The 27,269-nt window shown below is 31.8% G+C and overlaps 2 protein-coding genes across 6 annotated transcripts; one reads left to right on the top strand and one right to left on the bottom strand.

The window, feature by feature from the left end:
- The first annotated feature begins 242 nt into the window (after positions 1 to 242).
- On the top strand, positions 243 to 27,068 carry GluProRS (Glutamyl-prolyl-tRNA synthetase). 4 transcript variants are annotated; one of them, XM_085189495.1, is made up of 30 exons: positions 243 to 402; positions 487 to 819; positions 934 to 1,084; positions 1,421 to 1,537; positions 1,649 to 1,775; positions 2,134 to 2,326; positions 2,577 to 2,748; positions 2,933 to 3,091; positions 6,643 to 6,717; positions 6,843 to 6,987; positions 7,223 to 7,470; positions 7,964 to 8,171; positions 8,387 to 8,575; positions 16,526 to 16,735; positions 17,600 to 17,778; positions 18,287 to 18,476; positions 19,766 to 19,936; positions 20,163 to 20,264; positions 20,549 to 20,647; positions 20,872 to 21,060; positions 21,363 to 21,480; positions 22,179 to 22,327; positions 22,534 to 22,734; positions 23,221 to 23,338; positions 23,711 to 23,850; positions 24,418 to 24,544; positions 24,941 to 25,182; positions 25,610 to 25,770; positions 26,424 to 26,567; positions 26,820 to 27,068. In XM_085189495.1, the coding sequence occupies exons 1-30, from the start codon at positions 366 to 368 to the stop codon at positions 26,983 to 26,985; spliced, it is 4,860 nt and encodes a 1,619-aa protein (XP_085045621.1). In that variant the 5' UTR covers positions 243 to 365; the 3' UTR covers positions 26,986 to 27,068. The 4 variants fall into 4 exon arrangements, with proteins under 4 accessions (XP_085045621.1, XP_085045619.1, XP_085045617.1 ...); XM_085189493.1 differs by lacking the exon at positions 18,287 to 18,476 and having other exon boundaries at positions 17,600 to 17,779; XM_085189491.1 differs by lacking the exon at positions 17,600 to 17,778 and having other exon boundaries at positions 16,526 to 16,736; positions 18,289 to 18,476.
- On the bottom strand, positions 9,720 to 14,413 carry LOC146536668 (serine/threonine-protein kinase PRP4 homolog). Of its 2 annotated transcripts, XM_085189497.1 has the most exons (7): positions 14,164 to 14,412; positions 13,748 to 13,846; positions 12,585 to 12,825; positions 11,966 to 12,194; positions 11,348 to 11,628; positions 10,675 to 11,042; positions 9,720 to 10,212 (listed from the first exon to the last, which is right to left on the bottom strand). In XM_085189497.1, exons 1-7 carry the CDS (start codon positions 14,170 to 14,172, stop codon positions 9,976 to 9,978), a joined length of 1,464 nt encoding a protein of 487 aa, XP_085045623.1. In that variant the 5' UTR covers positions 14,173 to 14,412; the 3' UTR covers positions 9,720 to 9,975. The 2 variants fall into 2 exon arrangements, with proteins under 2 accessions (XP_085045623.1, XP_085045622.1); XM_085189496.1 differs by having other exon boundaries at positions 11,966 to 12,825; positions 14,164 to 14,413.
- Positions 27,069 to 27,269: the final 201 nt, after the last annotated feature.

Genomic DNA, 27,269 nt, shown 5'->3' with positions numbered 1-27,269 from the left:
AGAGTGCTTGGCACAGAACACCTATACCATTATATAAAGATACAAAGGCACAGAGCCACAGGGCACAGTTTTTACATCCTTATAATTAGAGGAGCTTAAACAATCAATTCAGTTCTTTAATTACTCGTACCGTACGATATGGACAGACACAGTATGGCGAGGCATTCTGAGAAAGTTAAAAACAAAGTTCTTCCGGACGTGGTGGCAACACTGCATATAATTTCAAATGGCAAATGTCATTTCATTATTGACAGTTGACGCTGACAGTTCTCTTCACCGTGTTCCGTGTTCGATTTCCGGCGAGCAATAAAACTGCTCTAAGAATACTCTAATAATTTATAAAATATCTAAATTCCTATTACACCATGAAAATAGTTTGTAGTAAAACAAACCCGCCACTTGGTAAAATAAGTTTCTCTTTTAAATTATTCTATGTATAGTTACGAAATGAAAAATCTTAATATAGCATTTTCCAATATATTTCAGGCGGATTATTTGCTTCTGAACTCTACAGAGCAGAGGCTAAAAATATAGAAATTATATGGGGCGGAGAATCTTCAATAACTCTTCCAAACTCTAAAAAATCTGTGCCATATGGAACTAGTAATGATTTGATAAGAATTGTGGAAAATTGTTTTAATAAATCTGTCAGTCCTCTTCAAAGAGTTACAATGAACCACTGGCTGTCTTTTAGTCTGATTTTTGATGAAGAAATTCCTAAGTCCCTTGAATATCTGGACAAAATATTAGGACCATTAACCTATTTAGTTGGTGAATCATTATCTGCGTCTGATTTAGCAGTTTTTAGCATTCTCCATGGTAAATACAACAAGTGTTATTGTGATATTATTGTGCCACAGTCAGTAATTTTTTTACACAATAATCAGAACATTAACATCATATTTATTTTTTTATATTCACATTTTGTTTCAGCATCCAACAAATTTAAAGAGATTTCTAAAACAAAATCCTTTAAAAATATCTCTCGGTGGATGAAGCTTGTGCAAGCACAGGAACCAGTTGCCAAATTACTAAGGGCATTGCCTGCTGACATAGTTGAAAATATATCCATAGCTTCATCAAGGTAATTAATAATGTGTTAATAATATTTTTTAAAATGTAAGATGATACAATTTAATTTGAGGCTGCTGTGAAAGCATAGGGTACCATTTGACCATGGCATAGCTGTGACTTACAATGGTTGAGGGTTTGATTCCCATTCAGGTGAATGAATTATTTTCATTTTATTCTTCTGGCAACAAGACAATGTGTGCTATTGAGTCAAACTCTCATCTCTCTCAAAGAAGAAAAAGAATGATAGCAGATAGACAGATTAAGCTAAGAATAATATGTTTAATTAAAAAGTAAGTGTGTATTATAAATTCTTATTATTTAATTATACACCTTTTATATGCTTTAGGAGATCACCACCAGCAACTAAAGAAGCAGGGTCCCGCCTTCAAGAGGGAAAGTTTGTTGAATTACCTCATGCTGAACATGGCAAAGTGGTTGTTCGCTTTCCACCTGAAGCATCAGGGTATTTAGCAATTTAAATACTATATAAAATAAAAAAACATCAATATTTATATCTAACATTCAATAATAAATATAAATAAATAACTGTTATATATATTTTTAATTTATATAGATTTCTTCATATTGGTCATGCTAAAGCAGCTCTTCTAAATCAATATTATCAACAAGCTTTTGAGGGAAAATTAATCATGAGGTTTGATGATACCAACCCCGCCAAGGAGAATGCTGAGTTTGAAAAGGTATGAAACAAAAAAACTACATAATACTTTCAGTTATTACAATATTTTGTTAACAATTAATAAAATAAGCATGTTTTTCAAATAACAAGGCAAAGTGACTCTAGTGTCCAGAGATTCTATTACCTAGTTTCTAGCTAATTTTGAGAATTGTGTGTTGATGAGGTGCAGAATTTAAAGGAACTCTGAAATGTTAAAGTGAACCCACAACCATCAAATTTGCAGTTAGAAACCCACATTTTCCTATTAAATCTTAATCTATAAAATATTATATTATATTTCATTGTGATGTTCCCAGCATGCCAGTAAATAATTCTCTTACTTTTACATCTGTAAAATAATTATATTTATTTCATAATAGGTGATTCTAGAAGATGTTAAGATGTTAGAAATCAAGCCGGACTTGTTTACTCATACATCTCAATATTTTGACCTGATGCTTGAACTTTGTGAGAAACTCATTAAGGAGGGCAAAGCATTTGTTGATGATACTCCCGCTGAGCAGATGAAGGCTGAAAGAGAGCAAAAAGAAGAAAGCAAGAATAGAAATAACTGTATGTCCATATTGTTATTCTTTTTTTATTTTTATTTTGTTTTTATAGTTGCGGAATTCCACGCCGCCTATTTATAAATATAAAATTTGAACAATGTTTATGGTTATAAGTGAGAATGAACTACGTCGTAAGTTGGGGGCCAACAACCTCTGTTTGACGAATTTTCAATATTTATGTAAAACAAGTAAACAAAAAAATTATAATAATATTTTTACCTTTAAACACTATTTAATATTTTTACATATGGCAGCTGTTGAAAAGAATCTTCAGTTGTGGGAAGAGATGAAGAAGGGCAGTGATGTTGGTATTCAAAATTGTGTCAGAGCTAAAATTGATATGCAATCACCCAATGGATGCTTGAGAGATCCCACAATATACAGGTGCAAGCCTGAGTCTCATCCGAGGACTGGGAATAAATATAAGTAAGTATTACATTTAAATCCTCTTTTTTTATTTAAATATTTTTTCAAGAAAAAGATTGAACGTAAAGGTTCTTGCATTCAACATGCAATGGATTGAATCCTTTTCCCTCTTTACCACGAGCTAACACTAACTTTGCGAACTTTGCTAACATATTTTCAACTCACATATAATATTTACTTTCAGAGTATATCCAACATATGATTTTGCTTGTCCCATAGTTGATTCTATTGAAGGTGTTACCCATGTTTTGAGAACCATGGAATATCATGACAGGGACCCTCAGTTCTACTGGTTTATAGATGCTTTGGGATTGCGGAAACCATACATTTGGGAGTATAGCAGGTTATTACACTTTTAATATAATATTATTTATTTTTAAGATTATTTATAGACTGAGATCTGACCGTTGATTCCTGCATATATGAGTTTTCTTAATTAAACCTATATTAATGAGTAATACATGATTAGTAGAACAGATTACACCTGGGTTGCCTGGAAGAATCCTGCCGCAATCACCTTTAATTATATTTTTTCCTAACTCGTTTTTGGAGAAAATTGCACCCATACGTTTTTTATATGAATCGCACATCATTTGAAAGATAATCGCATAAGGAATTGGAAAATTAAGGGTTGCCAGCTCTCAGTCTGCCGCAAGTCTAGGGTTGCCTGGTTTAAACATGTCACTGAATGTTAATAATTTGCACTCATGTGTTTTTTTAATGAATTATATATCAAATTAAAGCTCATTTTTTTCTGAACACTATAAAACAGGGTTGCCTGGAAAATTCTTGCCGCAAACAGGGGTTGCCAGCGTTTGAAATATTTTATTCCGGTTCCGTTTGACTATGAGAATAGACGATGAAATGCGCGGTCTGCCTTATGTTTCAATGTAAAATATTATATAATAGAAGGTCAATCTTAAAATCAATGTTTATTCTAATTGTTCACCTATTAAATGATGATTTTAATCATATTAAGTACACGCAGAAAACTATTTAAAGATGAAATCATTCTTATTTTTCAAGTAAAATAATAATCCATAATTTTGAGTCTTAGCAAAATATATTTTATAAATAATAATATTTAGTTAAATAACCCTTTTAAAACAACTAAATTATCTAATTAAGTAAATGTTTACAAATGTCGATCTACTATAAGGTATTAATTACAACATGTTTCCTTAATACAATGAGAGGTGACAATTTTTGCGTATATTATTATTATTATTTAAGAAAATATGGAAAATTACATTTCAATAAACAATCTCTCTCTCTCTTCGCCCTCTGCTTGTTTGATTTGACAACGCCGTCCGTATCCGTAGAAAGAACTATGGCGCCCATATTTTTGGTTCGAATATTTACGTTTTTGCAAAGTTAATGAAAACTATTCAACTAATAAAAATTATTAAAAAATATAGATAAAAAATTGTCGCTAGCAAGAACTTGTCCGTCTATGCTGATAGTTTTTAAGGCATTTAGGTCTGAAAGAATTTTTCTTATAATTATAATAAAGCGTAATCACTCACTCACGTCCCTAACTTAGTGTAATCAAAACTGAGGCAACTCCCACGGCCACAATTGTCTACTATTTATTATATATTGTCTATTTTATTAAACTATATAATATTAAACATTAAAGTAAGTAAGTTTAACAGTAACGTTTTGCATTAGAAAATAATTAAAAAATACTTCTTTATATTTTTGTTTTAAAACAATGAACTTTTTGTAACACTATCAATGATAACCGTGCATTGTGTCACTATTTAAAAAAATGTCACTGTATTTAAAATTCATTTTTTGGCGAAACAATAACATAATTTTACACTTTTGGAGAGATTCCTCGTTAAATTCTACCACATTTTCACTCCTGCCGCACAAAAAACACATCTTCATTTTTGTCAAGTAAAAACGCCTTTACTCCAAAACGAAAGGTAAGTAACTAAGTAATATGCTCAAAAACAACTCATTTGGCCATCTGCACTTTTATTGCATTTAGAAACAATACATCTTCGAAAATAATTTTATTGCATTTGGTTTGCTTTGTTTCGCGCCGCAAAATGTTTATCTATAGTAAAAAATAGCCAACTAATTGATATTTGCCGACTCTTGGTCATAAACCGTAAATAGCGTTTATTAGTCGGCATTACTGTCGGATTTTCTTCGAATTTATTTTGCTAACTTAGTTTTGTTTATTATAATTCTATTATATATATTTCTTTCCTATGCAAATTATTAAAAATTACGTGAGAAAAAAAATTGCGGCAAGCGTTGTCAAATCAAACAAGTAGAGGACGAAGAGAGAGAGAGAGAGAGAGAGAGAGAGTTCATTGAAATGTATTTTTCAATATAATTAATAAAATAATATCCGCAATAATGGTCACCCTTCATTATATAAAGGGAACATGATGTATATGTATGTATATTAATAGTTTATAGTAGATCGATATTTGTAAACATTTATTTAATTAGATAATTTAATTGTTTCAAAATGGTAGTCTAAATTAATAAATAAATATTAGTATTTAGAAAATAGATCTTGCAAAGACTCAATATTATAGATTCATTATTTTACTTGAAAAATAAAGATAATTTCTTCTGCCCCATGACCTTTAAATAGTTTTCTGCGTGTACTTAATATGATTAAAATCATCATTTAACAGGTGAACAATTAGAATAAACATTGATTTTAAGATTGACCTTCTATTATATAATATTTTACTTTAAAACATAAGGCAGACCGCGCATTTCATCGTCTATTCTCATAGTCAAACGGAACCAGAATAAAATATTTCAAACGCTGGCAACCTCTGTTTGCGGCAGGAATTTTCCAGGCAACCCTGTTTTATAGTGTTCAGAAAAAAATAAGCTTTAATTTGATATATAATTCATTAAAAAAACACATGAGTGCAAATTATTAACATTTAGTGATATGTTTAAACCAGGCAACTCTAGACTTGCGGCAGACTGAGAGCTGGCAACCCTTAATTTTCCAATTCCTTATGTGATTATTTTTCAAATGATGTGCGATTCATATAAAAAACGTATGGGTGCAATTTTCTCCAAAAACGAGTTACGAAAAAATGTAATTAAAGGTGATTGCGGCAGGATTCTTCCAGGCAACCCTGGTGTAATCTGTTCTACTAATCATGTATTATCTATATATATAAAAGGACTTGTCCTCACTGACTGAGGTAAGACGCACGCACAGCCGTAACCGCTGTGCGTAGATATGTGAAATTTGGACAAAAGTTTACTTTCGTAATCTGGACATCCACTAAGAAGGGATTTTGAAAAATTTTAACCCTAAAGGGGTGAAATAGGGGTTCATGGTTTTCTAGAATTCACCCCCTAAGGGTGCAAATAAGGGGTTGAAAGTTTGTATGGGAAAATTCTTAAATCGCCACCGATTTTTATAAAATTTGATATTTAGACTCTTAAAAATATTTAATTGAACATATGTTTTATGGTTTTCTACAATTCACCCCCTAAGGGTGCAAATAAGGGGTTGAAAGTTTGTATGGAAAAATCTTTAAATCGCCACCGATTTTTATAAAATTTGAAATTTAGACTCTTAAAAAAAAATTAATTGAACACATGTTTCATGGGTTATTAGAATTCACCCTTAAATACGCAAGCGAAGCTGCGCGCGTCCGCTAGTTCATTAATATAGGTTTAATTAAGAAAACTCGTATATGCAGGATTCAACGGCCGGATCTCAGGGTATTATGATTATAATTATATGTGTGTCATAAGATAAAATAGTATATTTTTTTGTATATTTGGAGAATAAATTGAAAAAATTATTAAATTTTATTCCTAATAAATAATCTATAATATGGGTTACTTTATATTTAAACGGAATTGAAATAAATTTACTGTTTACTTTATTTATAGACTGAGTATGACTAACACAGTGCTGTCAAAGAGGAAGCTAACTTGGTTTGTGGAGCAAGGTCATGTTGATGGATGGTAAGTAAGATTTTTAACACTAGATTCCTTCCTTTAACACTAGATTACCACTCCCTACCCTGAGTATACGAGTTACAGCGTGAGGGTAAAAAAAATAATATAAAACAAATGGTTTAATCTTTCAGGGATGACCCCCGCATGCCCACAGTTCGCGGTGTTCTACGCCGCGGCATGACGGTAGAGGGGCTCCGCCAGTTCATACAGGCGCAGGGCTCCAGTCGCTCCGTCGTGTTCATGGAGTGGGACAAGATATGGGCTATTAATAAGAAGGTATCAATCTTTAAGAATATTAAGCTAGTTACGTAAAAGTATTGTTCATTTAAATGTCCACGTGGAGTTAATAAGATTAAGAAAGATAATTATTATTACAACATATAAGAAGAAAAGCCATATTGGCAACCTTTTTAATGTCAAAATATTCTTTATGCCACTCACACGCAATGCTTCTAGAACTCGGCAGAAAGTGGGGAATGGAGTGTCTTACCTTTTTTTTTAAATATTTCAGGTTATCGACCCTATAGCTCCTAGATACACAGCTTTGGAATCAAACCCAGTACCAGTCAATCTAAAAGGCGCTATGCCTGTTAGCTCTTTCCAAGTAGCTTTGCATCCAAAGAATGCAGATGTGGGACAAAAAACTGTGTGGGTCTCTAAGAAATTACTCATAGATCAAAATGATGCGAAAATTTTGAAGGAAGGAGAGAATGCCACGTTCATTAACTATGGGAATATTTTGATTGATAAAATTCACAAGTATGTATCTATTAATTTTGTTTTATATGTTGTGGTAAGTATTTTTTTAAATTTTAAATTAAAAAGAAACTGTGTGCTAAATCCTTAAAATACCTATAAAGGTATAAATGTGTCAATCTTTTTTTGTCAGCTTCACGCTTTGTTTTAATTAAAGCAGCATAGGCAGAGAAAATCGACCTCGAATTGAGTCAAGACAGTAAGTTTTATATTTTACTCCCACTAACCCCCTCAGCTCTGCCCAACTGCCTCATTTTTATTAATAGATTTTGTTTTGTTTAAGGAATTATTTTAGTCAGTGGTGAAGCGAGTGATTCTAAACGCGTTTGTTATGGGTTCGATTTCCACTTGAGAGAATTAATAATTTTCAGTTTCACCTAATGTCTCGGAAATATGTCAGAAAGTGTAGTCAGTGTGTTTTACTAGGTTCTATACTCTGCTATATGATGTATATACCTGAAAAAGGAACCCAAATTATTATAATATTTTGTTATAGGGCTCCAGATGGCACAGTGACAAGTGTAGATGCATCGTCCAATCTAGACAATAAAGACTACAAAAAGACATTAAAACTAACATGGCTCGCCGATTCTCCTCAATCACCCATGGTGGAGACATATTGCGTTTACTTTGATCATATAATTTCCAAACCACTGCTTGGAAAGGATGAAGACTTCAAGAAGTATATCGGACACAAAACTAGAGTGAGTTATGGCATTTTAAAGTATATATAATGCTACGAAATATAATACATAGACAAATTATAATCAATCTCAAAAATAAAAAAATATTATCTTTTTGACACTTTCGAAACGCCATAAATAAGAAACTGAACTTATTAGTTTTATATGTAATATACATACACATGTACCACCTCTAAAAAGTATGATTACTATAATTACATTACATACATTTACAGTGGGAAATCCCCATGTTGGGTGAACCGGAGTTGAACAACGTGAAAGTGGGTGATATAGTACAGTTGCAGCGTAGAGGTTTTTTCAGGGTGGATGTAGCACCTGCACCACCATCCCTTCATACATCTAAATCAACCCCACTCATACTATTCCATGTACCTGATGGTCATACAAAGGAAATGCCTGGACAGGTTAGTGGAATTTATATCCTTTTTTTGGCTCATGCTGTATTACGACCGTAGTCGCGTAGGCAGAGGGAACCTGGAGTGTTAAGACACTTCCGTTCTTCCGTTCTGTCTTTCCGTTCTTGAGGTATTGCTTGTTGAGTGACTGAATTAAGGAACTGAAGGATTACCCACAATTAAGTAGGAATCAAACAAATAACCGTCGCGCTTAAAGTGGCATGCTTGCGCCCCTCGGCCAATCGCCCTCGGAAAGAATTCTTTTCTTTATTTTCATATGTATTTCATAGGTAAACAGAATCTAGTGCCTAGACACCAATTTCAGCCAGGATCCCAAATATTGTGTTAAGCACACAACACATTGTGGAACTAAGAATAGTAAATAAGTATAGTTTATTCGCTTTAAGTCTACATCGAACTCAGAACCATAGCATTTACCTACCCACTGTGTTACACTCCACAATGATGTCAAGTGACATTTTAATATATGGCGGAACGTAACCACGCCATCAAATCCAAATGATCCAAGAAGAACCTAGTTAGATATTCCATTATCAATTTACTGCTTAATATAGAGATATTTTATACTAGATATTTTAGACTAACGCCGCACTTTGTCTTGAGTGTGGAAATAAAATATTTTATTTTTAAACATTATTTGGAGAGCCCGTCATGTGTATAGTAAGATCACCGAGTCGCTGCCGCCGTGGATTAGAAGTAGATGATAATTAAATAGCAGTTGATTATTAGAATAATTCGTTTATATTTTTAAAATTTAGTTGGTTGCATAATTTGATTTAATTTTTTTTTGTTTTTGATGGCCACAACTCGTCGACCGTACTTTATATTGTTACTCGGATATTTTCGGCCTGTGACTCAATGGTGACGGAAAATAAAAAAATATTTGTTACAATTATACCTTTACATGTTCAAAAGAAAATAGTCACTTATGCAAAATGATCTAAGTATTAAATTATTTGAATTGGTTCAATCATCTATTGAGTAAATTTCAGAAAAATGTGTCTGTGAGAAATTGAATCCATAGCAGTGTGCAAATAATTGCCAACTTTCCTTTTTTTTGAAAATTTCTTTTATTAGAATAATTCTTTTATTAAGGATATATAAAACTGATATTAAAAAATAAATAAAACACTTATGAACAAAAATAAATGTTTTTATTACAAATTCTTATTTCCTATTAACAACTAATAACTATATTATAAACTATTATAACATTAAATAGTTTATTGTAATTTTTACAACTACAGTTGTTATAAGCACAATAAACTATGTAATAGTACATATATTTTTTGATTATTAACTACTACCGTACATATACTTTTTTAAACGAGATCTAATAACTAACTAGGGGGAGAAAAAATCTCTACTACCCAACAAAAAAAATCCTGTTAGTCGTACATGTTATAAATAAAAGGGTTAGCGAATACAAATTCGATAGTTAGCCTTCTCTTCGGATGAAGCACAATAATTTTTTGTAATAAATTTACAAATGAATATATTTTTTGTGTGTCATATTTTCTTTGATTTTTCGTTTTTAATGGTGCCCAGTGTTCAAAATAAGCATCACTAACGGTTCTATATAATTTGTCGGTTTTGTTAAAATTACGTATCATTCCTTGTGCTCCCTGGAATAAAATGTTAAATTATTAATAACCCAATATTTTATAATCTAATTTATTATACAGATGGAAGTGTCAGCGAACCATTTACGTAAACAGCATATAGGGTAAAATAGTTCAAACCCATACCTAAAGAAATTAATCAAGATGCCTCTGTTTGGAACTTGTTGTAGGACTTTTTTTCACGATTCACGATTTTGTGGGACGCATTACGCGAAGATACCAATAACGTAAACACTTACTACTACAAAAACACTACCAAAAGTAAACAACTTTGAACTTTATCGCCAATACCTACGCCTCGATTTCGGAATGAGGCGTGTGCAGCAGCGTCCCTTTGATAGGTTGATAGGTTGCTGAACTTTAGTGCATTATATGCTTGGAACAAAAATAATAAAAAATCCGAGACGTCACGACTCAGCGGACGCACTGTAGATGTCATAAAATAATTATAAATGGTAGAATCACCTTTTTACGAAAACCAAATGTTTGGGTAATTCGGTCTCCAATAAAGTATTGGGCGCCAAAACGTGATACGGTTATCATATCAGGCGGCATATTTCCCAAAGTTGACATTTGCTGATATAATATATGCGCATTGTTATATCCAGAAAATAATGTTCTCCCTGTAACCATTTCATGTAGAACCAAGCCAGTTGACCATACGTCAATACTAAAATCCGCTGAATATCCCAAAATGACTTCCGGAGCCCGATACTCCAATGTACCAATATTTTGTGTTATACAAGCTTGTCCATTATAATATGCCTGGTCAAAACCACACAATTTTAATTTATCATTTGAGCAGTTTAACAATATATGACTTGGTTTTATATCTGAAATAATTTTATAAAATTATATTAAAATAATTTAGTAGTTTGAAAAACTAAAGATTTTATTTAGACTTAGGTTATGCATAAAAGGTAAATTTTTTACTTCTATGATATCAACTCATCATCTGACTAATCACTACAGTTGTGGGCTCGATGCCAACTCAAGGAATGAATTATGATAATGGTATGATAACTCAATGAATTATTTCATAAATTCCACCTCTACCAGTTGTCTCGAAATTTGTGGGGGTTCTTCAACCTATCCTGCGAGAAGGTATAAACATTGATAATAATACATTTTATAGTACCTGAGTGAACTATATTATTATTTCTTAACAGCATAAGAGCTGATATTAGTTGTCTAGCAAGGTCTTGGACAATGTTTAAATTAAGAGGTTTACTGGACTCGTAAATGACTTTTTTTAAATTGTTTGGGTAAAATTCCATTACAAGACAATCATGTTTTTCCATTGTAAAAAAGCCATGAAGAAATATACAGAACAAATTCTCTTTAGGAATGTCAGATTGAATTTGTTTTAGCATCATTCTCTTTTCAATTCCCCTTTTATAGTTTTTATGTGTTGTTAAACTAAAAACAATATATTTTTATTATGTATTATTCAATTAGTAAAGGTTTATAAAAAATGTTAAACTAATATAAATAATAGTAAATATAAATATTGTATTGTAGCGCCTTTAAACACAACGACTGTTGATGATTCTATTCCAACTTGAGGGAATGAATTATTTAAATTAAATATTTATTAAATTAATTATTTTTTTCCATTACGTTAAAAAGACTGCGGACGTCCAGTTACGCCGCTCAACACGCTCTGTCTTGAAAATATGCCGACCTCTGGTTACTCTACTATAAGCAGAGGTGAAGTTAAAATAGAACATAAAAAAAATATTTTAAAATAATTTACTTTAACATTTTAATTGCATATTCTTCTCCTGCTAAATTTTCACACTTGAAGATCTTTGAATATTGACCATAATGGATGATTGAAAGAACAGAACATTTCATATGTAAAATTTTCAATATAGATTTTTCTAAAGTAGCTAGCAATATATCATCTCTATTTCGTATAATGATTTGAGCAGAAAGTTTCTTGCTTTCATCAATACTTTTGAGCTCAGTCTTAAAATTGTCTCCTGTATGTAATTCACAAAGTTTATTATTTAAGGCAGATATATTATTTTTGGAACTATGCATGTCTTTATTTTCTGCTTCAACGCTTGTTAAATTATTGTTTATTTTAGCTTTGACACATGTCGTTTTTAATTTATTATTGGGCACCAAGGTAACATTTACTTTAATTCTAATACAGTTCTCTAAGTCATTATTTAAATCATAGTTAGAACTTTTTATATTAGCTGCTGGATATTCTGTAAACTTAAATGAAAGTGTTGAATTTACATCTTTGTTTAGTGTCAACACTTTTGTTTCAATATTATTCATTAATTTTTCGACAGGAGTACTAACTTTATTTTTATCTTTCTTTTGATTATCTTTCATCAATTTTGAAAAACCTAATTCATTACCTTCTGTATTTGTATGATTATTAGCAGTATGATTTATTGTAGTACATTTTTGTTCAAACATTTTAATATTTGATATATTATCTAATTTTACATCCCTTTTAGTGATACTTGTTCCTTTTACTTTGTTATGATTTTCTGAATTATTGTGCATGCCGTCAGATTTTGGCAAACATGATACAATTTCATCAATATTGAAATCATCAAGAAAACTTATATCAACATATTTCGGTGGTTGTTTTATCTGCCAAAAGCATATAAAGATTATATATATATCTCATGACATTAAGAAACCCATTTCGTTCTTATTGCTAACACAAAGACATATATGAAGTGGTGGAATGCAAAGTGCTATGTTGCACTAAAGATAGGATTTTTTTTTAAAACGTGAATCCATATAAGAAAATAATCTATAAAAATAAAAAAATAAATTTATGCACAAAATAAATAAATAAAAACCTTATACCACATCCTCTCACTCTCACTCAGGCACAATCTCATAATAACAAAGAGAGATCATGTCACACTAGAGCCTAATTGTTGCATAATTATTTCCTTCAACAGTCTAATTATAAAATTTTTCTTGCGGGGATTGATTGTTTGTATTATAAAAAATATATACTATAAATAAATATATACACTGCACTATCTGGTCTTTCCCGCTACTTTGCACTTATCCACTTCCACGGGTTGCCTGGACATCTCTTCCAGAGATAATTCTACCATTGTGTATGTCTTTTCACAATGTATGTTTTATTATGTGCTAATTTGGTGCAATAAAGAATCTTATATTTCTATTTCTTTACTTTGGTGTTGAGGCAAAGCGTCTTGAGTTCTGCCACTAAACATGAAATGCCTCCAAATTTCGGTAGAAAATGGGGAACGGAGTGTCTTAACACTAGGTTCCCTGTGCCTACTCTACTGTGTGCGGGATACAGCATGAAGTTGATTTATTTTTATTTATGTTAAGCACTATACATATAGTTTACATCATGTTTTTTTTTTCACTATACATGTGATCACAGATACTAAGGGTATTTACAACTTATACACAATTCTTGTGTTCATTTTATATACCCAGTGAAGCCGGCTTTAGAAGGTAAAAGCAAATAGTTTCACAAAAAATAAACTTTTTCACGCTAAAAATATTTGATTGAGCTACTTACCGGTGAACCATCAATTTTAGCTCTTTTAGATGGTGGTGTAGGTATAATAACAGTTGGTTGTATTTGTATATTAGGACTTTTATAATGAGAAATATAATCCTGAAATAACAACATGGATGACAATTCGTAAATTTATAATTATATTATGTTGTCATGTTTCACATGTTTTTAATTGCATGAACCTGATTAGAGATGAATTACAAAAATTAAATTAAAATAAATTTAACATTATTTTTCCACTTGTTTGTATAAATTTTTAAATCAAAAGCCAAAGCTAATTATTAAATGATGCTAAAATGGCTTGTTTTGAAAAGTATTAAGATAGGTAATACTTCAATGCAAAATTTTTGAAAAACCTTGTTTTAAAGAATGTAAATATCGCTCTAAATAATGAAACGTTAATATTTAGTGCTTACCTTCGGCATTTTTGCTATGCGTCGATGTTAGTCCGATAAAATATTTTTAAAGTTCTGCTTATAATTAATTAAGTATATGTGTAGATGTGCCGTAAATGTTATAGCTTAATTTTAAATAGCATCTTATATTAAACACTATATGTGGAAAGCTATATTGCATTACTTTTGATATATTTTAAAGTTTTTGTTTAACGATCTATTTGAATTGACTTGACAATCTTGACACTTGTATTTGACGTTTTAGTATTTATGTATTACTATTTTTTTTAAACAAAAAGTAAGCGTTTAGATTTTGAGGCAATTTAGAGAAAAAAAAATATTTAAGTTATTTTAGTATTGTGCATAAAATATTAATTAATATAAATAAAAGATAAAAATTATTTCTTTCTTGATATGTAAGATTGTTTTTACTACAAATAATATATGTACGAGATATACATACCTCGTATGTTATAGAACAATCAGACCAAATTTAAGTTTAGAAATTAGATCTTATATACGTGATAGGTGAGACATTAAGAAACAGTGTAATATTATTTATGTAATTTAGCAACGTCTTATCGTAAAACGTTAGGTTTAGTCTACGTATTCATTCTTTGAAATGTGATATATGAGACTTTTGAATTGTGCTTATCTCTGTTGCCAAATGGATATAGTAGGTATCCTACTTGAAACTTTTAATCAATTCTATTAATTTAATATAATATTTGCTTTACCAGAGCGAGGAAATGAAAATAATATACTGAAAAATAATTCATTGCGTTTATCCCCTGATCTTGGATTGAACTTACGGCCTTCATTATTCCTTGCTTTGATTCGGTCTATTATGGTTCTACACCAGAAATTCCTCTGAAAACTAATTTATATATCGACTGAAAATGTCATATATCATTTTCATATTACACATCACATATGCGTATATCTTATAGTTCCTTTATAATCTAGAATCATTATCAAAAGAATATTAAATTGAAGCTAAAATCGGTTCATAGCCATCGTGGCACAGGGGCACAAGCATACGACTGTAAACACGACAGGTTATCGATTTCCAAGTGAGGAAATTAAATATTTCGTGTTTCCATTGCATCAATCTGGTAACAAAGCACAAGCGCGGCGTTGAGTTCCACCACACAATGTCTACCGAATTCGGCGGAAAGTGGGGGACGGTGTATAAATGGAAACGGAGTGTCTCAATACAAGATTCCCAAGTTTGCACTGCCAACCCTGCTCTGGATACAGTGTGAAGCTAAAAAAAGTTATATCTAGGTATATAAAATATTTTGTTCGACAAACATGTTACAAAATAATTATTAAATCGGAAAACTTTAGTTTTCCATGTATACATATTTTCTTTTAACTGATAATGCTATTAGAACAAGGAAGAAATTCAAATTAGTAAACAAATAATTGTAGAGTTCAAGCGGGCGAAGTTATAAGAAAATTTTAATGAAATAATAAAATTTAAAGTAGTAAAATAGTTTCTTGATTAAAACTAAAAAGAGGTTTTACTTAGCATCAATAAATAAATAAATAAATTTCATGATATAAAAAGATTGAGGCAGATTCGGTGATACAGTATGTTATGGTATAAAGTGAAAGTAATACAAAGTAACACGTAGCGAATCACGCCACCTCACATCTAAAATCAGTCCACTCGTTATTGTTTTGGTTAATAGGTGTGTTTCCTAGTTTTTTTTTTATAAAATTAAATAAAAAAATATTGTGAACATTTTTTTAAATTACTGTAATTGTAATACAGATATGGGTGATAATGAGTCTAAATACTACGAACATTTAATTTATATAATTCTGACAACTTAATTCTTGAGAAGGTAAAACGTGACATATGTTATATTATTATTATATTACAACGTATTATAGTAAAAAAGTAAAGTAAATATTTATAGCTTTCCTTATATGGAATCTATTTGACACCATTGTGGCTCAGTGTCAAATATCTGAGTGTATCTTCATAATGCTCAGTCGTTTGGTTCAAATCCTGCTGCGTGATAATTTTATAATTACTTATTTAATATTATTCTTTTATTTCGAAGACGTAGATTCTTTACACAATGCCTCTAAATATCCTACATATATGATATTTCTGTTTCCGAATATTTTTTGCTACAATTAAGTTATCTATTATTTATTTTATGTACCTAACATTTTTATAATTTTTATAATTTAGAAAAATTAAGTGTGTGTATAAAAATTATAATATAATATCGTTAAAAAATAAGATATATCCCTAAAATCTAAAGTATAGATACATAGGGAAATTTATAAATTTTAATCATTTCATAAATTTAATCATATTATTTGTTATAGCATAAACTTATCTATACATATATTTTGATTTAAGCCAAAATCAGTGCAAGCACAAGTCTCGCAAGACAAACCTACCGCAGTTCCTGCAGCAGGAAAGGACGTCACCAAGGTGATAGAAGCCATCACCAACCAAGGTGATATAGTACGCTCATTAAAATCTGCGAAGGCCGATAACAATATCATAGAGGACGCTGTTAAAGTGCTGTTGGCTCTCAAAGCTGAATATAAGGCGATTGCTGGCAAAGTAAGTAAAAATGTTTTACTTAAAAAAGAACAAAAATTAAATCGGCCTTATTTTCCGCCACACTTTTCGAGTTGAGTTCACATTGCGGGTTGAGTGACGGAGCTCAACGCCGGGTATTTCCCTTGGTACATGAGCGAAGAAATCAAAATATTAATAAACTAGCGGACGCGCGCAGCTTCGCTTGCTTAATTAGGGGTGAATTCTAGAAAACCATGAAAAATGTGTTTAATTAAATACTTTTAAGAGTCTTAATTTCAAATTTTTACAAAGATCGGTGGCGATTTAAAGATTTTTCCATACAAATTTTCAACCTCTTATTTGCACCCTTAGGGGGAAAATTCTAGAAAACGATGAAACACGCATTCAATTAAATACTTTTAAAAATCTAAATTTCAAATTTTATAATAATCGGTGCCGATTTCAATTTTTTTCCATACAAACTTACAACCCTTATTTAACCCCTTTAGGGTTAAAATTTTTCAAAATCCCTTCTTAGTGGATGTCCAGATTACGAAAGTAAACATCTGTCCAAATTTCATGTTTCTACGCACAGCGGTTACGGCTGTGTAACTCGAGTGGGTATTAAACCCACAACCGTCACGTTATAGTCACATACTTGTGCTCCTAGTCCACGACGACCTCATGTTTATATTTATGTTTTACTTAGATTTCTCTATAAATGTCATGGTTTCTCTATGTGTTTAGATTGGAAATTTTTAGGGATATGTTTCCCCGGTCTGCTTAAGCGGATAAAAATAACTATCTTAAATTTTAACTTATAACCATTCTATATAGTTCTTGATTGAATTACTTTTGCAACAAATACAGTTCTTCAAATCTATTATTTAACAAAAATAATTATAGCCTTGGGCTCCACCTCGATTGCCATCACCGGAGAAATCTCCCACACTGTACAAACTTATAAGTGACCAAGGAGACGTAGTTCGTGAACTTAAAGCGACCAAAGCCGAAATATCTAAAATCGACGAAGCAGTCAAAATCTTACTTGATTTGAAGACTAAATATAATATTATCACGGGAAAGGTATTAGATAGTATTAGAAGAAGCTTGCTCTTCTCGATTTAGTAAATAAATAGAAGTAAAATGTAGTTTTATTTTAGCATTTTCGGTAAACACTGTAGATATTGGGCATGTTAAATAGGTGATTTTAAGTGAGTTTGCGTAAGATATGCGCTTAAGTATAGATTTTTTTTACAACTGTTTTTTTAGGTGCACAAGTAGTATTTTTATATATATTTTTTGTAACGAAACCTTTTATGATTTTATTGCCTTTTTCTGAATTATGAAATTTATCAATCAGAAAAGACGTATGAGTTTTGAATATTTTTAAGTACTTACCCCACAATTAGATTAGCAAAATCTTAAATTCCTACAAAATATTTTTAAAAAATGGACATGTCTTTTGGAAATCATCCAAAAGATGTCGGTATCTGACGAAATTATATACGAATTTAAGGGCATTCATTCATTATATTATACCACCATTCATTATACCACCCAAAGCCACTAATTTCCACTTATAAAAATATTGGACTGGAAACCGCCTGCTGCAGCCCCGAAACCATCAAAGTCAGATATTTCAAAATTGAATGGGGAAATCATTAAACAAGACGACGAGCTCAAATCTCTTAAAGCTGCCAATGCTGGTAAAGACAAGATTGACTCCGCGATCAAAATATTGTCCAATTTGAAAGCTCAATATAAGAACGCTACGGGAAAGGTATTTTTTAAACTCTAACTACATAAAATAAGACTGTAATATGGTTTTTGTATTTAAGTATATGCGGAAATCTAATCGTTTTAGTTGCTATTTTGACATGATATTATTTTTTTTTAAATTTAATTTACGATGGTAAAATATATAGGTGTTGCCCACTCAAATGTTTTAAAACAGTAAAATATGTAATAAAAATTTTATAAATTTAATGTCAAGTAAGTACATTTTTAATACAATTGTAATTATATTTATTATTATTATATTAATTGTAATTATAATTAATTACTTGCAATCGTATCGACAATATTCGCTATTGCTAATTACTGTTTAATTTTTGTAAATGTTGCTAGTCACATTTAATTCTACTATAAATAAAAATAAATCACGTAACCGTCTAGTGAATTATAAGCGGACATAAACTTTGTCTAAAATCGCACAATTAGTCGTTGGACAATCACACAAGTTTTATTATATTATTCTATATTAGATACTTTCTTTTCTATCATCATACATCGAAATTGTTGGACGGATTGAAAATGAAATAAGCTTTAAGTAAATATATTATATTGTTTTACTATGTAATAATAAAATATGAGGTAAAGTAAACATTTCGTCAAAATTATATGGGCAGCTGTGTAAATATGATAATCGATCGGCAATTGTCTCATTTGTAATTGTTCGTTCTTCTGTAAAGCTATCTAATAATACTAAGTTTTCATATATTTTTTTATAAGTGCTAATCTTATGAATAATATTTTATATTTATTATATTTAGTACCAGGTAAGAGAAGAAAAGAAATATTCTTTTATTCGTGATTGGGGCGGAGCTTAACTCGCGGCAAAATACTTTTCCAGCGCCCCTCAGGCAAACACGAATATTTGGCGCCCCTTTATGAGCGGCTCCCGGGGCATGATACACCCCCCATCCCCCCCCCCAATACGCCACTGACTAAGATTGCTCTTATTGTTTCTTATATAAGAAAATATAAACAGACTGATATCGGTTATATCGATATATATATAAATATATAGAATTAACCGAGACTGGTATTATAGTGTGAAACGATCTTGCCCCGTCATGTATCCTAACTTACCCTAACGTACCATAATTAAATAATAAATATATTCGATTTAATAGTTTGCTTTCTTTAACAAAGGTACTCGATAATGAAAATGAATATCTTTCAACTAGCTTCATACTATACCCTTAGAACAGATAATATTTTTTACTATACGCTATTATTTATGCTGTTATTTTAAATGTTTTAATATTTTTATTATTTTTTCATTAGGATTGGAAGTCACAGGCCCAGTCCCAATCATCCCAGCTACCACCATCAAGTTCTACACAAACGAGTGATGATGCTAAAATAGCTGAGCTCCTTAACCAAATCGCCGCTCAAGGGGACAAAGTGAGGCAGATAAAGGCAGCTAAGGTGGACAAGAGTGTTGTTGATGTTGAGGTTAGTTTATGTTTTATTGTTTATATAAAAAAATTAAATTAAATTAGCTTCAGCAGGAAAACTATTAGACAAGGATATATAAATTTAAGATTATTGTAATATAAATAAAATCATCAAAATTAAGTGCCAAGAAAATAGTTAATTTTACTTTTATCAATTAGATTTTTTTTTTATTTTATATAGTAAAGAAATGTATTACCACTATAAATGTGTTATAATATTTTAGGTGAAAAACTTATTGAATCTGAAAGCTCAATATAAATCTATCGCTGGAACGGACTGGTCTCCAAAAGTTGCTCCCCCAAAAGCACCTGCACCAACTAAAGAGGTAATTTAAATAAACAATTAAAAATACTATGTTCTATTTGACATATAAAAAACAGTTCTTTAAATTTTCAACTATTACATTTTTTTATATTTTGTTAGTGGTAGATAATGCAGGGAGCATTATGTGATCAATTTTAACTTATATATAATTTTATATTGACCTTATTAGTGAAATCATTTTAAAGAAATATTAAGTGTTCCAAATAAAGAATTAAAAAAAGTTAAATTACTTTTTTTTGCAATAAATTTATTTAGATTTTACTTAGAAATTTATGTGTTCTCTAGGTACAGCCAGCAATGAGTGGGAAGGGTGATGCCATCGCGGCCGAGGTCGCTAAGCAAGGGGAAGTCGTAAGGGACCTTAAATCTAAAAAAGCAGATAAGGTGCGTTTTTATACATTAGTTGTATTATAGGCCAGTCTCAGTCAGAAAGCGTCTAAGATCTGGAAATTATATAAACTGTCCTGGATATATTTTGTTATATTAAATCTTTTATTTATGTATGGTTATATAATATATTTCAAATAATATTCATATTATTTATATTGGGTGTATAAATTGTTTTAAAAAATATATATTTATTAATTTATAAAAACAACATATTCAAGGCGGCAATCGACGTCGAAGTAAAGAAACTTCTAGAATTAAAAGCTAAATATCAAGCCGAGACTGGAACTCCTTATGCAGCACCAACTCAGCCAAGAGAGAGTAAACCCAAGGAGAAGCCCAAGGAGAAGCCCAAGGAGAAGAAAGAGAAACCAAAGGAAGTTAAAAAGGAAAGCAAGCCTAAAGAGCAGGTAGAAACATATTTATATTTAATACTTTCTTATTAAAAAGAATACATTGAGGCCGTCGTGGCGCAGGCTGTGGGTTCGATCCCCACTCGAGGAAACCGAATATTTACCTAAATGAATATTTCCGTTTTTTCGCTCTGATATCGAGGCAAAAGCGCACCGTTGAGTTCCGCCACTCAACACGCAATGCGTCCAGAATTCGGATTCGGAAAGTGGAGAACGGAGTGTCTTAACACCGTGTTCCCTCCGTCTACCCTGTTGTGTGCGCGATACAGCGTGAAGCTAAATAAAAATTAACATTCCAGTCACCAAAGCCAGCTAAAGAAGATTCGTCGTCGGGCGTAAAGAAAGTAACACGATTAGGACTGGAAGCATGCAAGGAAACTGATTTACCGGAATGGTACTCACAAGTTATTACTAAATGTAAGTCAAATTTAACTATATTTCTAAACGTAAGTCATATTTAATTATATTTTTAGTTTATATACAAGGCCGTCGCCATTGTATCGCAGTGAAACAGTGTCCCTTTCAAAGCTCTAGTAGAGAAAGAGCGGCGTTGAGTCACTCTACAAAAAATATCGAGACAAAAAATGTGGTCTTCAATATGGAGTTTTTCTTAATTTCAAAGCTCTAGTAGAGAAAGAGCGGCGTTGAGTCACTCTACAAGAAATGTCTCGACATTTGGGTAAAGCGGGAAACATAGCTTGCTGTGCGGGAAAAAGCGTGAAGCTATTTTTTTATGGTCCAACATTTTTCAAATTATATTCACACATTAAGAAATATAACATACACAAACATAAAAAAAATATTCAAGTTGAAATTTGTTGTATTTTTTTTATATATTCACTATTACTTCTGATTATATTTTATCTGTTAGTATGACAAAACGCGGCGTTGAATTCCGCTAATGTTAGTTTTATATATTAATTATCTTACAATCAAATAAAAAGTTAACTATATATTTTTGATCATAATAACATGTATGATTTTCACGATTATTACACATTTTTACTGGAATCCGGATAGATCGCGTAAATTTTAGCACTTTACAATAGTCTGTGGTAAAAAGTTCTATTTTAAAAAACAAACACTAATTATATCAAAATACTTTCATATTACAGCTGAAATGATAGACTACTACGACATCTCCGGATGTTACATCCTACGCCCCTGGTCGTATAGCATCTGGGACGTTATTAGGAAGTTCCTTAGTAAAAACTTCAGGAAATTGGGAGTCAAAGATGGATACTTCCCTATATTTGTGTCAAAGGTATGGTTTTTTTTCTTTGTATTTTTGAATTAAATTAAGTACAGGCTTTCGTGGCGCAGCAGCGTCCGACTATAAACGTAAACGCTACTTTATTGTTTTACACTCATTGTTTCGAAAGTTGGGCTAACAGGTTAACATTAAGTTCCCTCTACATACATGCAGGATACAGCGTGAACCATAATTTTAATATAATTAAAACTTCACAGGCAGCACTAGAACGTGAAAAGACCCACATAGCCGACTTCGCACCAGAAGTAGCCTGGGTGACCCACTCTGGTTCCTCAGAATTGGCGGAGCACATCGCCATCAGACCCACCTCTGAGACCGTCATGTATCCAGCGTACGCCAAGTGGATACAGAGCCACAGGGACCTCCCGTATAAGCTTAACCAGTGGAACAATGTTGTGGTTAGTTTAGTTTATTAGTAACCGAAATGCGGCTTCGCCCGCTTAAACTTATACAGTCAAATTATATATTTTTTTAATGTAAATTGCTACTTTTGTGTTATTCTGATGTATAGTAGTATTGGTACTATAAAGTTTAAAATAAATCGGTCTAGTAGTTTTCTTGTGATTTATAATATTAGTACGATTTGTATGTATAATAGCTGTGATGCATTTGGGCGGCTGAGTGTAAACGCAAGGAATTTAATATACTAAGTATATTTAAATAATATAGTAAATATTAAGACCGTTATGGTGCAGTGACATCGCGTGTATGATTGTTAGTTCGATATCCACTCGGGAGAATGAACTTTTACTCGTATTTATATGTTAAGAAAAAATGTTTAGTGGTGCAACTTGCAATGAAATTTTCAAATTAAAATAAACGTCATATGGTTTCGATTTCTTCTTGCAATTTTTTAAAGCTTATATTTTCCGTTATTAATTTAGAGGTGGGAGTTTAAGCAGCCGCAGCCGTTCTTGCGGACTCGCGAGTTCCTCTGGCAGGAAGGACACACAGCCTTCCGTACTAAAGAGGAAGCGGATGAGGAAGTCCTGCAGATATTAGGTACGTCAAAATATGTTCAGGTTTTTTATTATAATTTTTATTTTGTTTATTTGAATGCTATTATCGGACTTCTTATTTTGTCTGTATTTCTCAATAATCAAACCGAGATTGTTTCTTAATATCTTCAAGACTTTGTTGTCTCTCTAATGTAAACTGCTCTCTGATGACATTGAAGTCGACGAAATATTGTTGTGATTCTGATAGCATTCAACCTCTTGATTTTACGACAATCTTCTAGAATTAATAACAAAATTTTATACACAACCATTCTTTTTTGCTTTGCTTGCTGGAAAAAGCATTTCCCAATATTCTAGCAAGATCAGTAATATTTTTTTTGTTCATTGCAATTACTAATTTGAAATATTTTCACAGAGCTATACGCCCGAGTGTACGAGGAGCTGCTGGCGGTGCCCGTAATCAAGGGGCGCAAGACGGAGAAGGAGAAGTTCGCAGGCGGAGATTACACCACTACCGTAGAGGCCTACATACCCGCTAGTGGGAGGGGCATACAGGTAGTTTGACGTTATGATACTTCGAAATATATAGTGTTGATTGAATAAACAGTCTATTAATTAAGTTATTTTTGGGATAAATAATTAGCGCAAATCACCTAATTTCGTCGTCAATCGTCTTTAATTTTTTTCACCTTCACGCTGTATACCGCATATAGCTGGGTAAGCAGAAGGAACCTGATTTTCAGACTCAAGTTCCTCATTTTCCGCCAAATTTTCACGACGTTGCATACTTAGTGACGGACTCAATGCTGCCTTATGTCTTCTTACCAGTATGAAGAAGAAATGAAAATATAATAAACATCGTATAGTTGAAAGTAGTCGGAGTTAATACCGCGTGTCTTAAAAACCAAACATCTTCGGTCGTTTTCTAGAATACCTAACAACAGAGTGTCTTCACACTAAGTTATCTTTGCCTTCTTACTATTATTAAAAAATAATTTTATTTGTTTGCAAATTTAAATATTTTAAAATCTAATATAACCAAAAACCGTAATCCTTTAAATTCGCTTATAATTTAAAAAAGTTTCTTTTTTAATCAGTTGAAATATTTTTTATAACATTCAGGGCGCGACCAGTCATCACCTCGGCATGAACTTCTCTAAAATGTTTGAAATAGTATACGACGATCCCGACACGCAGGAGAAGAAGTACGTCTTCCAGAATTCATGGGGTTTAACCACTAGAACTATAGGTATGCACTTTGTTTTTTAAAATATCTCTGACTTGACTTTATTGTTTTAAATCTGAGGATGACTCAAGGATTTTATTAGTTTTTTCACATGCAGGTTTTCTGGTCTTTCACTTCTTTCTTTTTAAAAATACCATTCTACATAATATTAAGTATATTATGTAGAATGATATCTAACAAAATATTTATAATAATTGTAATAAAAATATATTTAAAAAAAATTATGGCACATTTTGGAATGTGCACGTTTGGATATGTGTGCCATCACGTCCACTACATCGCAGCGGACGAGCTTTTTTTAAATTGGGTCCTAGTATAGCAATATAGACTATATTTTATTCTAAGACATATGTATATAACATAAAAAAATAATATATCCTATACTTTATTAATAACCAGGTGTGATGGTCCTCGTCCACGGTGACAACCGCGGTCTCGTCCTTCCTCCAAGAGTCGCAGACATCCAAACCATAGTGGTCCCTTGCGGTATAACAGCTTCCAGCAGTGCGGACGAACGTAAAAGCCTAATAGACTCCTGTAAGCAGCTGGTAGAAGAGTTGGAAGCAGGTGGCATAAGGGCTGACGGTGATTATAGGGATAATTACTCGCCGGGATGGAAGTTCAACCATTGGGAACTTAAGGTGAGGTTTATTTCTTAAAGGATAGGCAGAAAAAATATTGCCTTGGCAGTAATTTAGTTTGTTCATGGCGGAAATTGTAGTAGCGAAATTCAAGTGATTACGTTACGTTTCCACCTATTTAGAAAAACGTAAGTCTTATAGACTTTTGTTAATTGTTAGTGTAAAATATGGAGGCAGCTGAAATAATGGCGATAAGAGATTGTAAAGACAATTACTTGGAAGTAATTGTCGGGTTGGAAGTTCCACCATTTGAAGCTTTTGGTTAATTTTTATATCTGAGTTTTGTTACAGTGAACATAGTTTTATGTATTACAGCTTTTTTTTATGTTGAACTTTGTTTTAATCGCTACATTTTTACAGTACAATACAATATTACATACAAAATTAATTTGTATATAAAGGAGTGACAATAAACTTTGATACACAGGGTGTGCCAATCCGCGTAGAACTAGGCCCCAAAGATATGGCGAAGGGCGAAGTAGTCGCAGTGAGACGTCTCACCGGAGAGAAGATTACTCTAAAACGAGGAGTTGCACCTGCACAGCTCCTGGATTTGCTTGAGAAGACACACCAGGATATGTTGGATAAGTGTGTATTTGTTTTCCTCTTTTTACTCGATTGCGCAACGCAAAGTGGCGTATTGTGTTTATCAACTTATGGCCGCCCTGAAGTTAACTATAGCTGTGCAGACTTGATTTTAGGATTTTTTCTTACAATTGAATATTTTTTTTCCGAGCGCACAATGCATAAAAGCTTAAAAAACATAGATTTACGACGGCCACAACTCGTCGACCGTACTCTATGTATTTCTTTGTTTGTTTCTTTTCTTCCTATTAATATTATTGAGCGAAGCGAGCGGAACGCTCTACTGGAGACTTTTTACACTCTTTGTCACCAATAGGCTCCCAAACGGTTTAACCGATTGAGATGAAAATTTTCAAATATATAGATATGACCACGATGACACCACACATGTAGATGGTTTTAGGCGAATAAAAATCTAAAAATTAAAAAAATCATTTCTCGCTTCGTTCAACATGTGATCACTACCGGGATTTAGCGAGCGCAGCGGGTCAAAATTGAGGTCCGGTTCGCGTCCCTAATTTAAAATGACTCCAGAATTCGGCATGAAATGGAGATCGGAGTGTTTTAATACTAGGTTCCCTCTGCCTACCCTGCTATGTGCGGGATACAGCGAAATTTAAAAAAAAAGAATTAACATGACTTTGTTTTGTCCTTAGAGCAAGTAAAGAAAGGGATGAACGATTATCACTTGTGACTAAGTGGGAGGACTTTATAGATGCATTGGAAAGGAAGCATATTCTTCTAGCGCCATTCTGTGGAGAAATACCTTGCGAGGACAGCATTAAGAATGACAGTGCAAGGTAGTTATTATCTATACATTATTATTTCATATTGCTGTCCTTTAATGAAGAAACAATTATTATTTCCTATTTTTATAAATCAAGTTATTTATTATTTATTTATAATATTTTCATTAAAAATATAATAATAATTATAGGTTATACATGTTATTTAAATAAAATATGGATTAATAAACAAAACTTATGTAAGTACATGTACTCTCGCGCTTTATTAAAAATAATATATTTCTTATCGGTAAATATTTATTATAGAACTGAAGATGATCCATCAACTGAAGTTAAAGGGCCAGCTATGGGTGCGAAGTCACTGTGTATTCCTTTCGAGCCCCCTCGGCAATTGAATGCTGAAGACAAGTGTATCCACCCAGCATGCAGCAAAAAACCTAAATATATCACATTATTTGGCAGAAGTTATTAAACTTCCGTGTTACTTACTTAAATGTTAAAACTTTTATAAACTTTCAATTTTTTCACAAAATAAATTATTGAATACTGTATAAATAGTTTTGTTTTTATTTTATTTAATCCTGACAAGTGTAGCCAGATTGTAAACATTGAAGTTGGATAGTAACTATAACATATCTCTTATTTACTGTATACACCTCCTTCTTGTGTACTCTATACAATGTAACATTGGCAAAGTGATATGTGCTCAACTGGCATGATTGGAACGCCATAATCAAAAAACAAGCCCTAATTTAC

Source organism: Heliconius melpomene, chromosome 8, assembly GCF_056956725.1.
Source record: "Heliconius melpomene rosina isolate 202511_hmr_F chromosome 8, ASM5695672v1, whole genome shotgun sequence".
Lineage (NCBI taxonomy): Eukaryota > Metazoa > Arthropoda > Insecta > Lepidoptera > Nymphalidae > Heliconius > Heliconius melpomene.
Note: the sequence above shows the minus strand (reverse complement) of the source record. Positions and strands in the feature narration are given on the sequence as shown.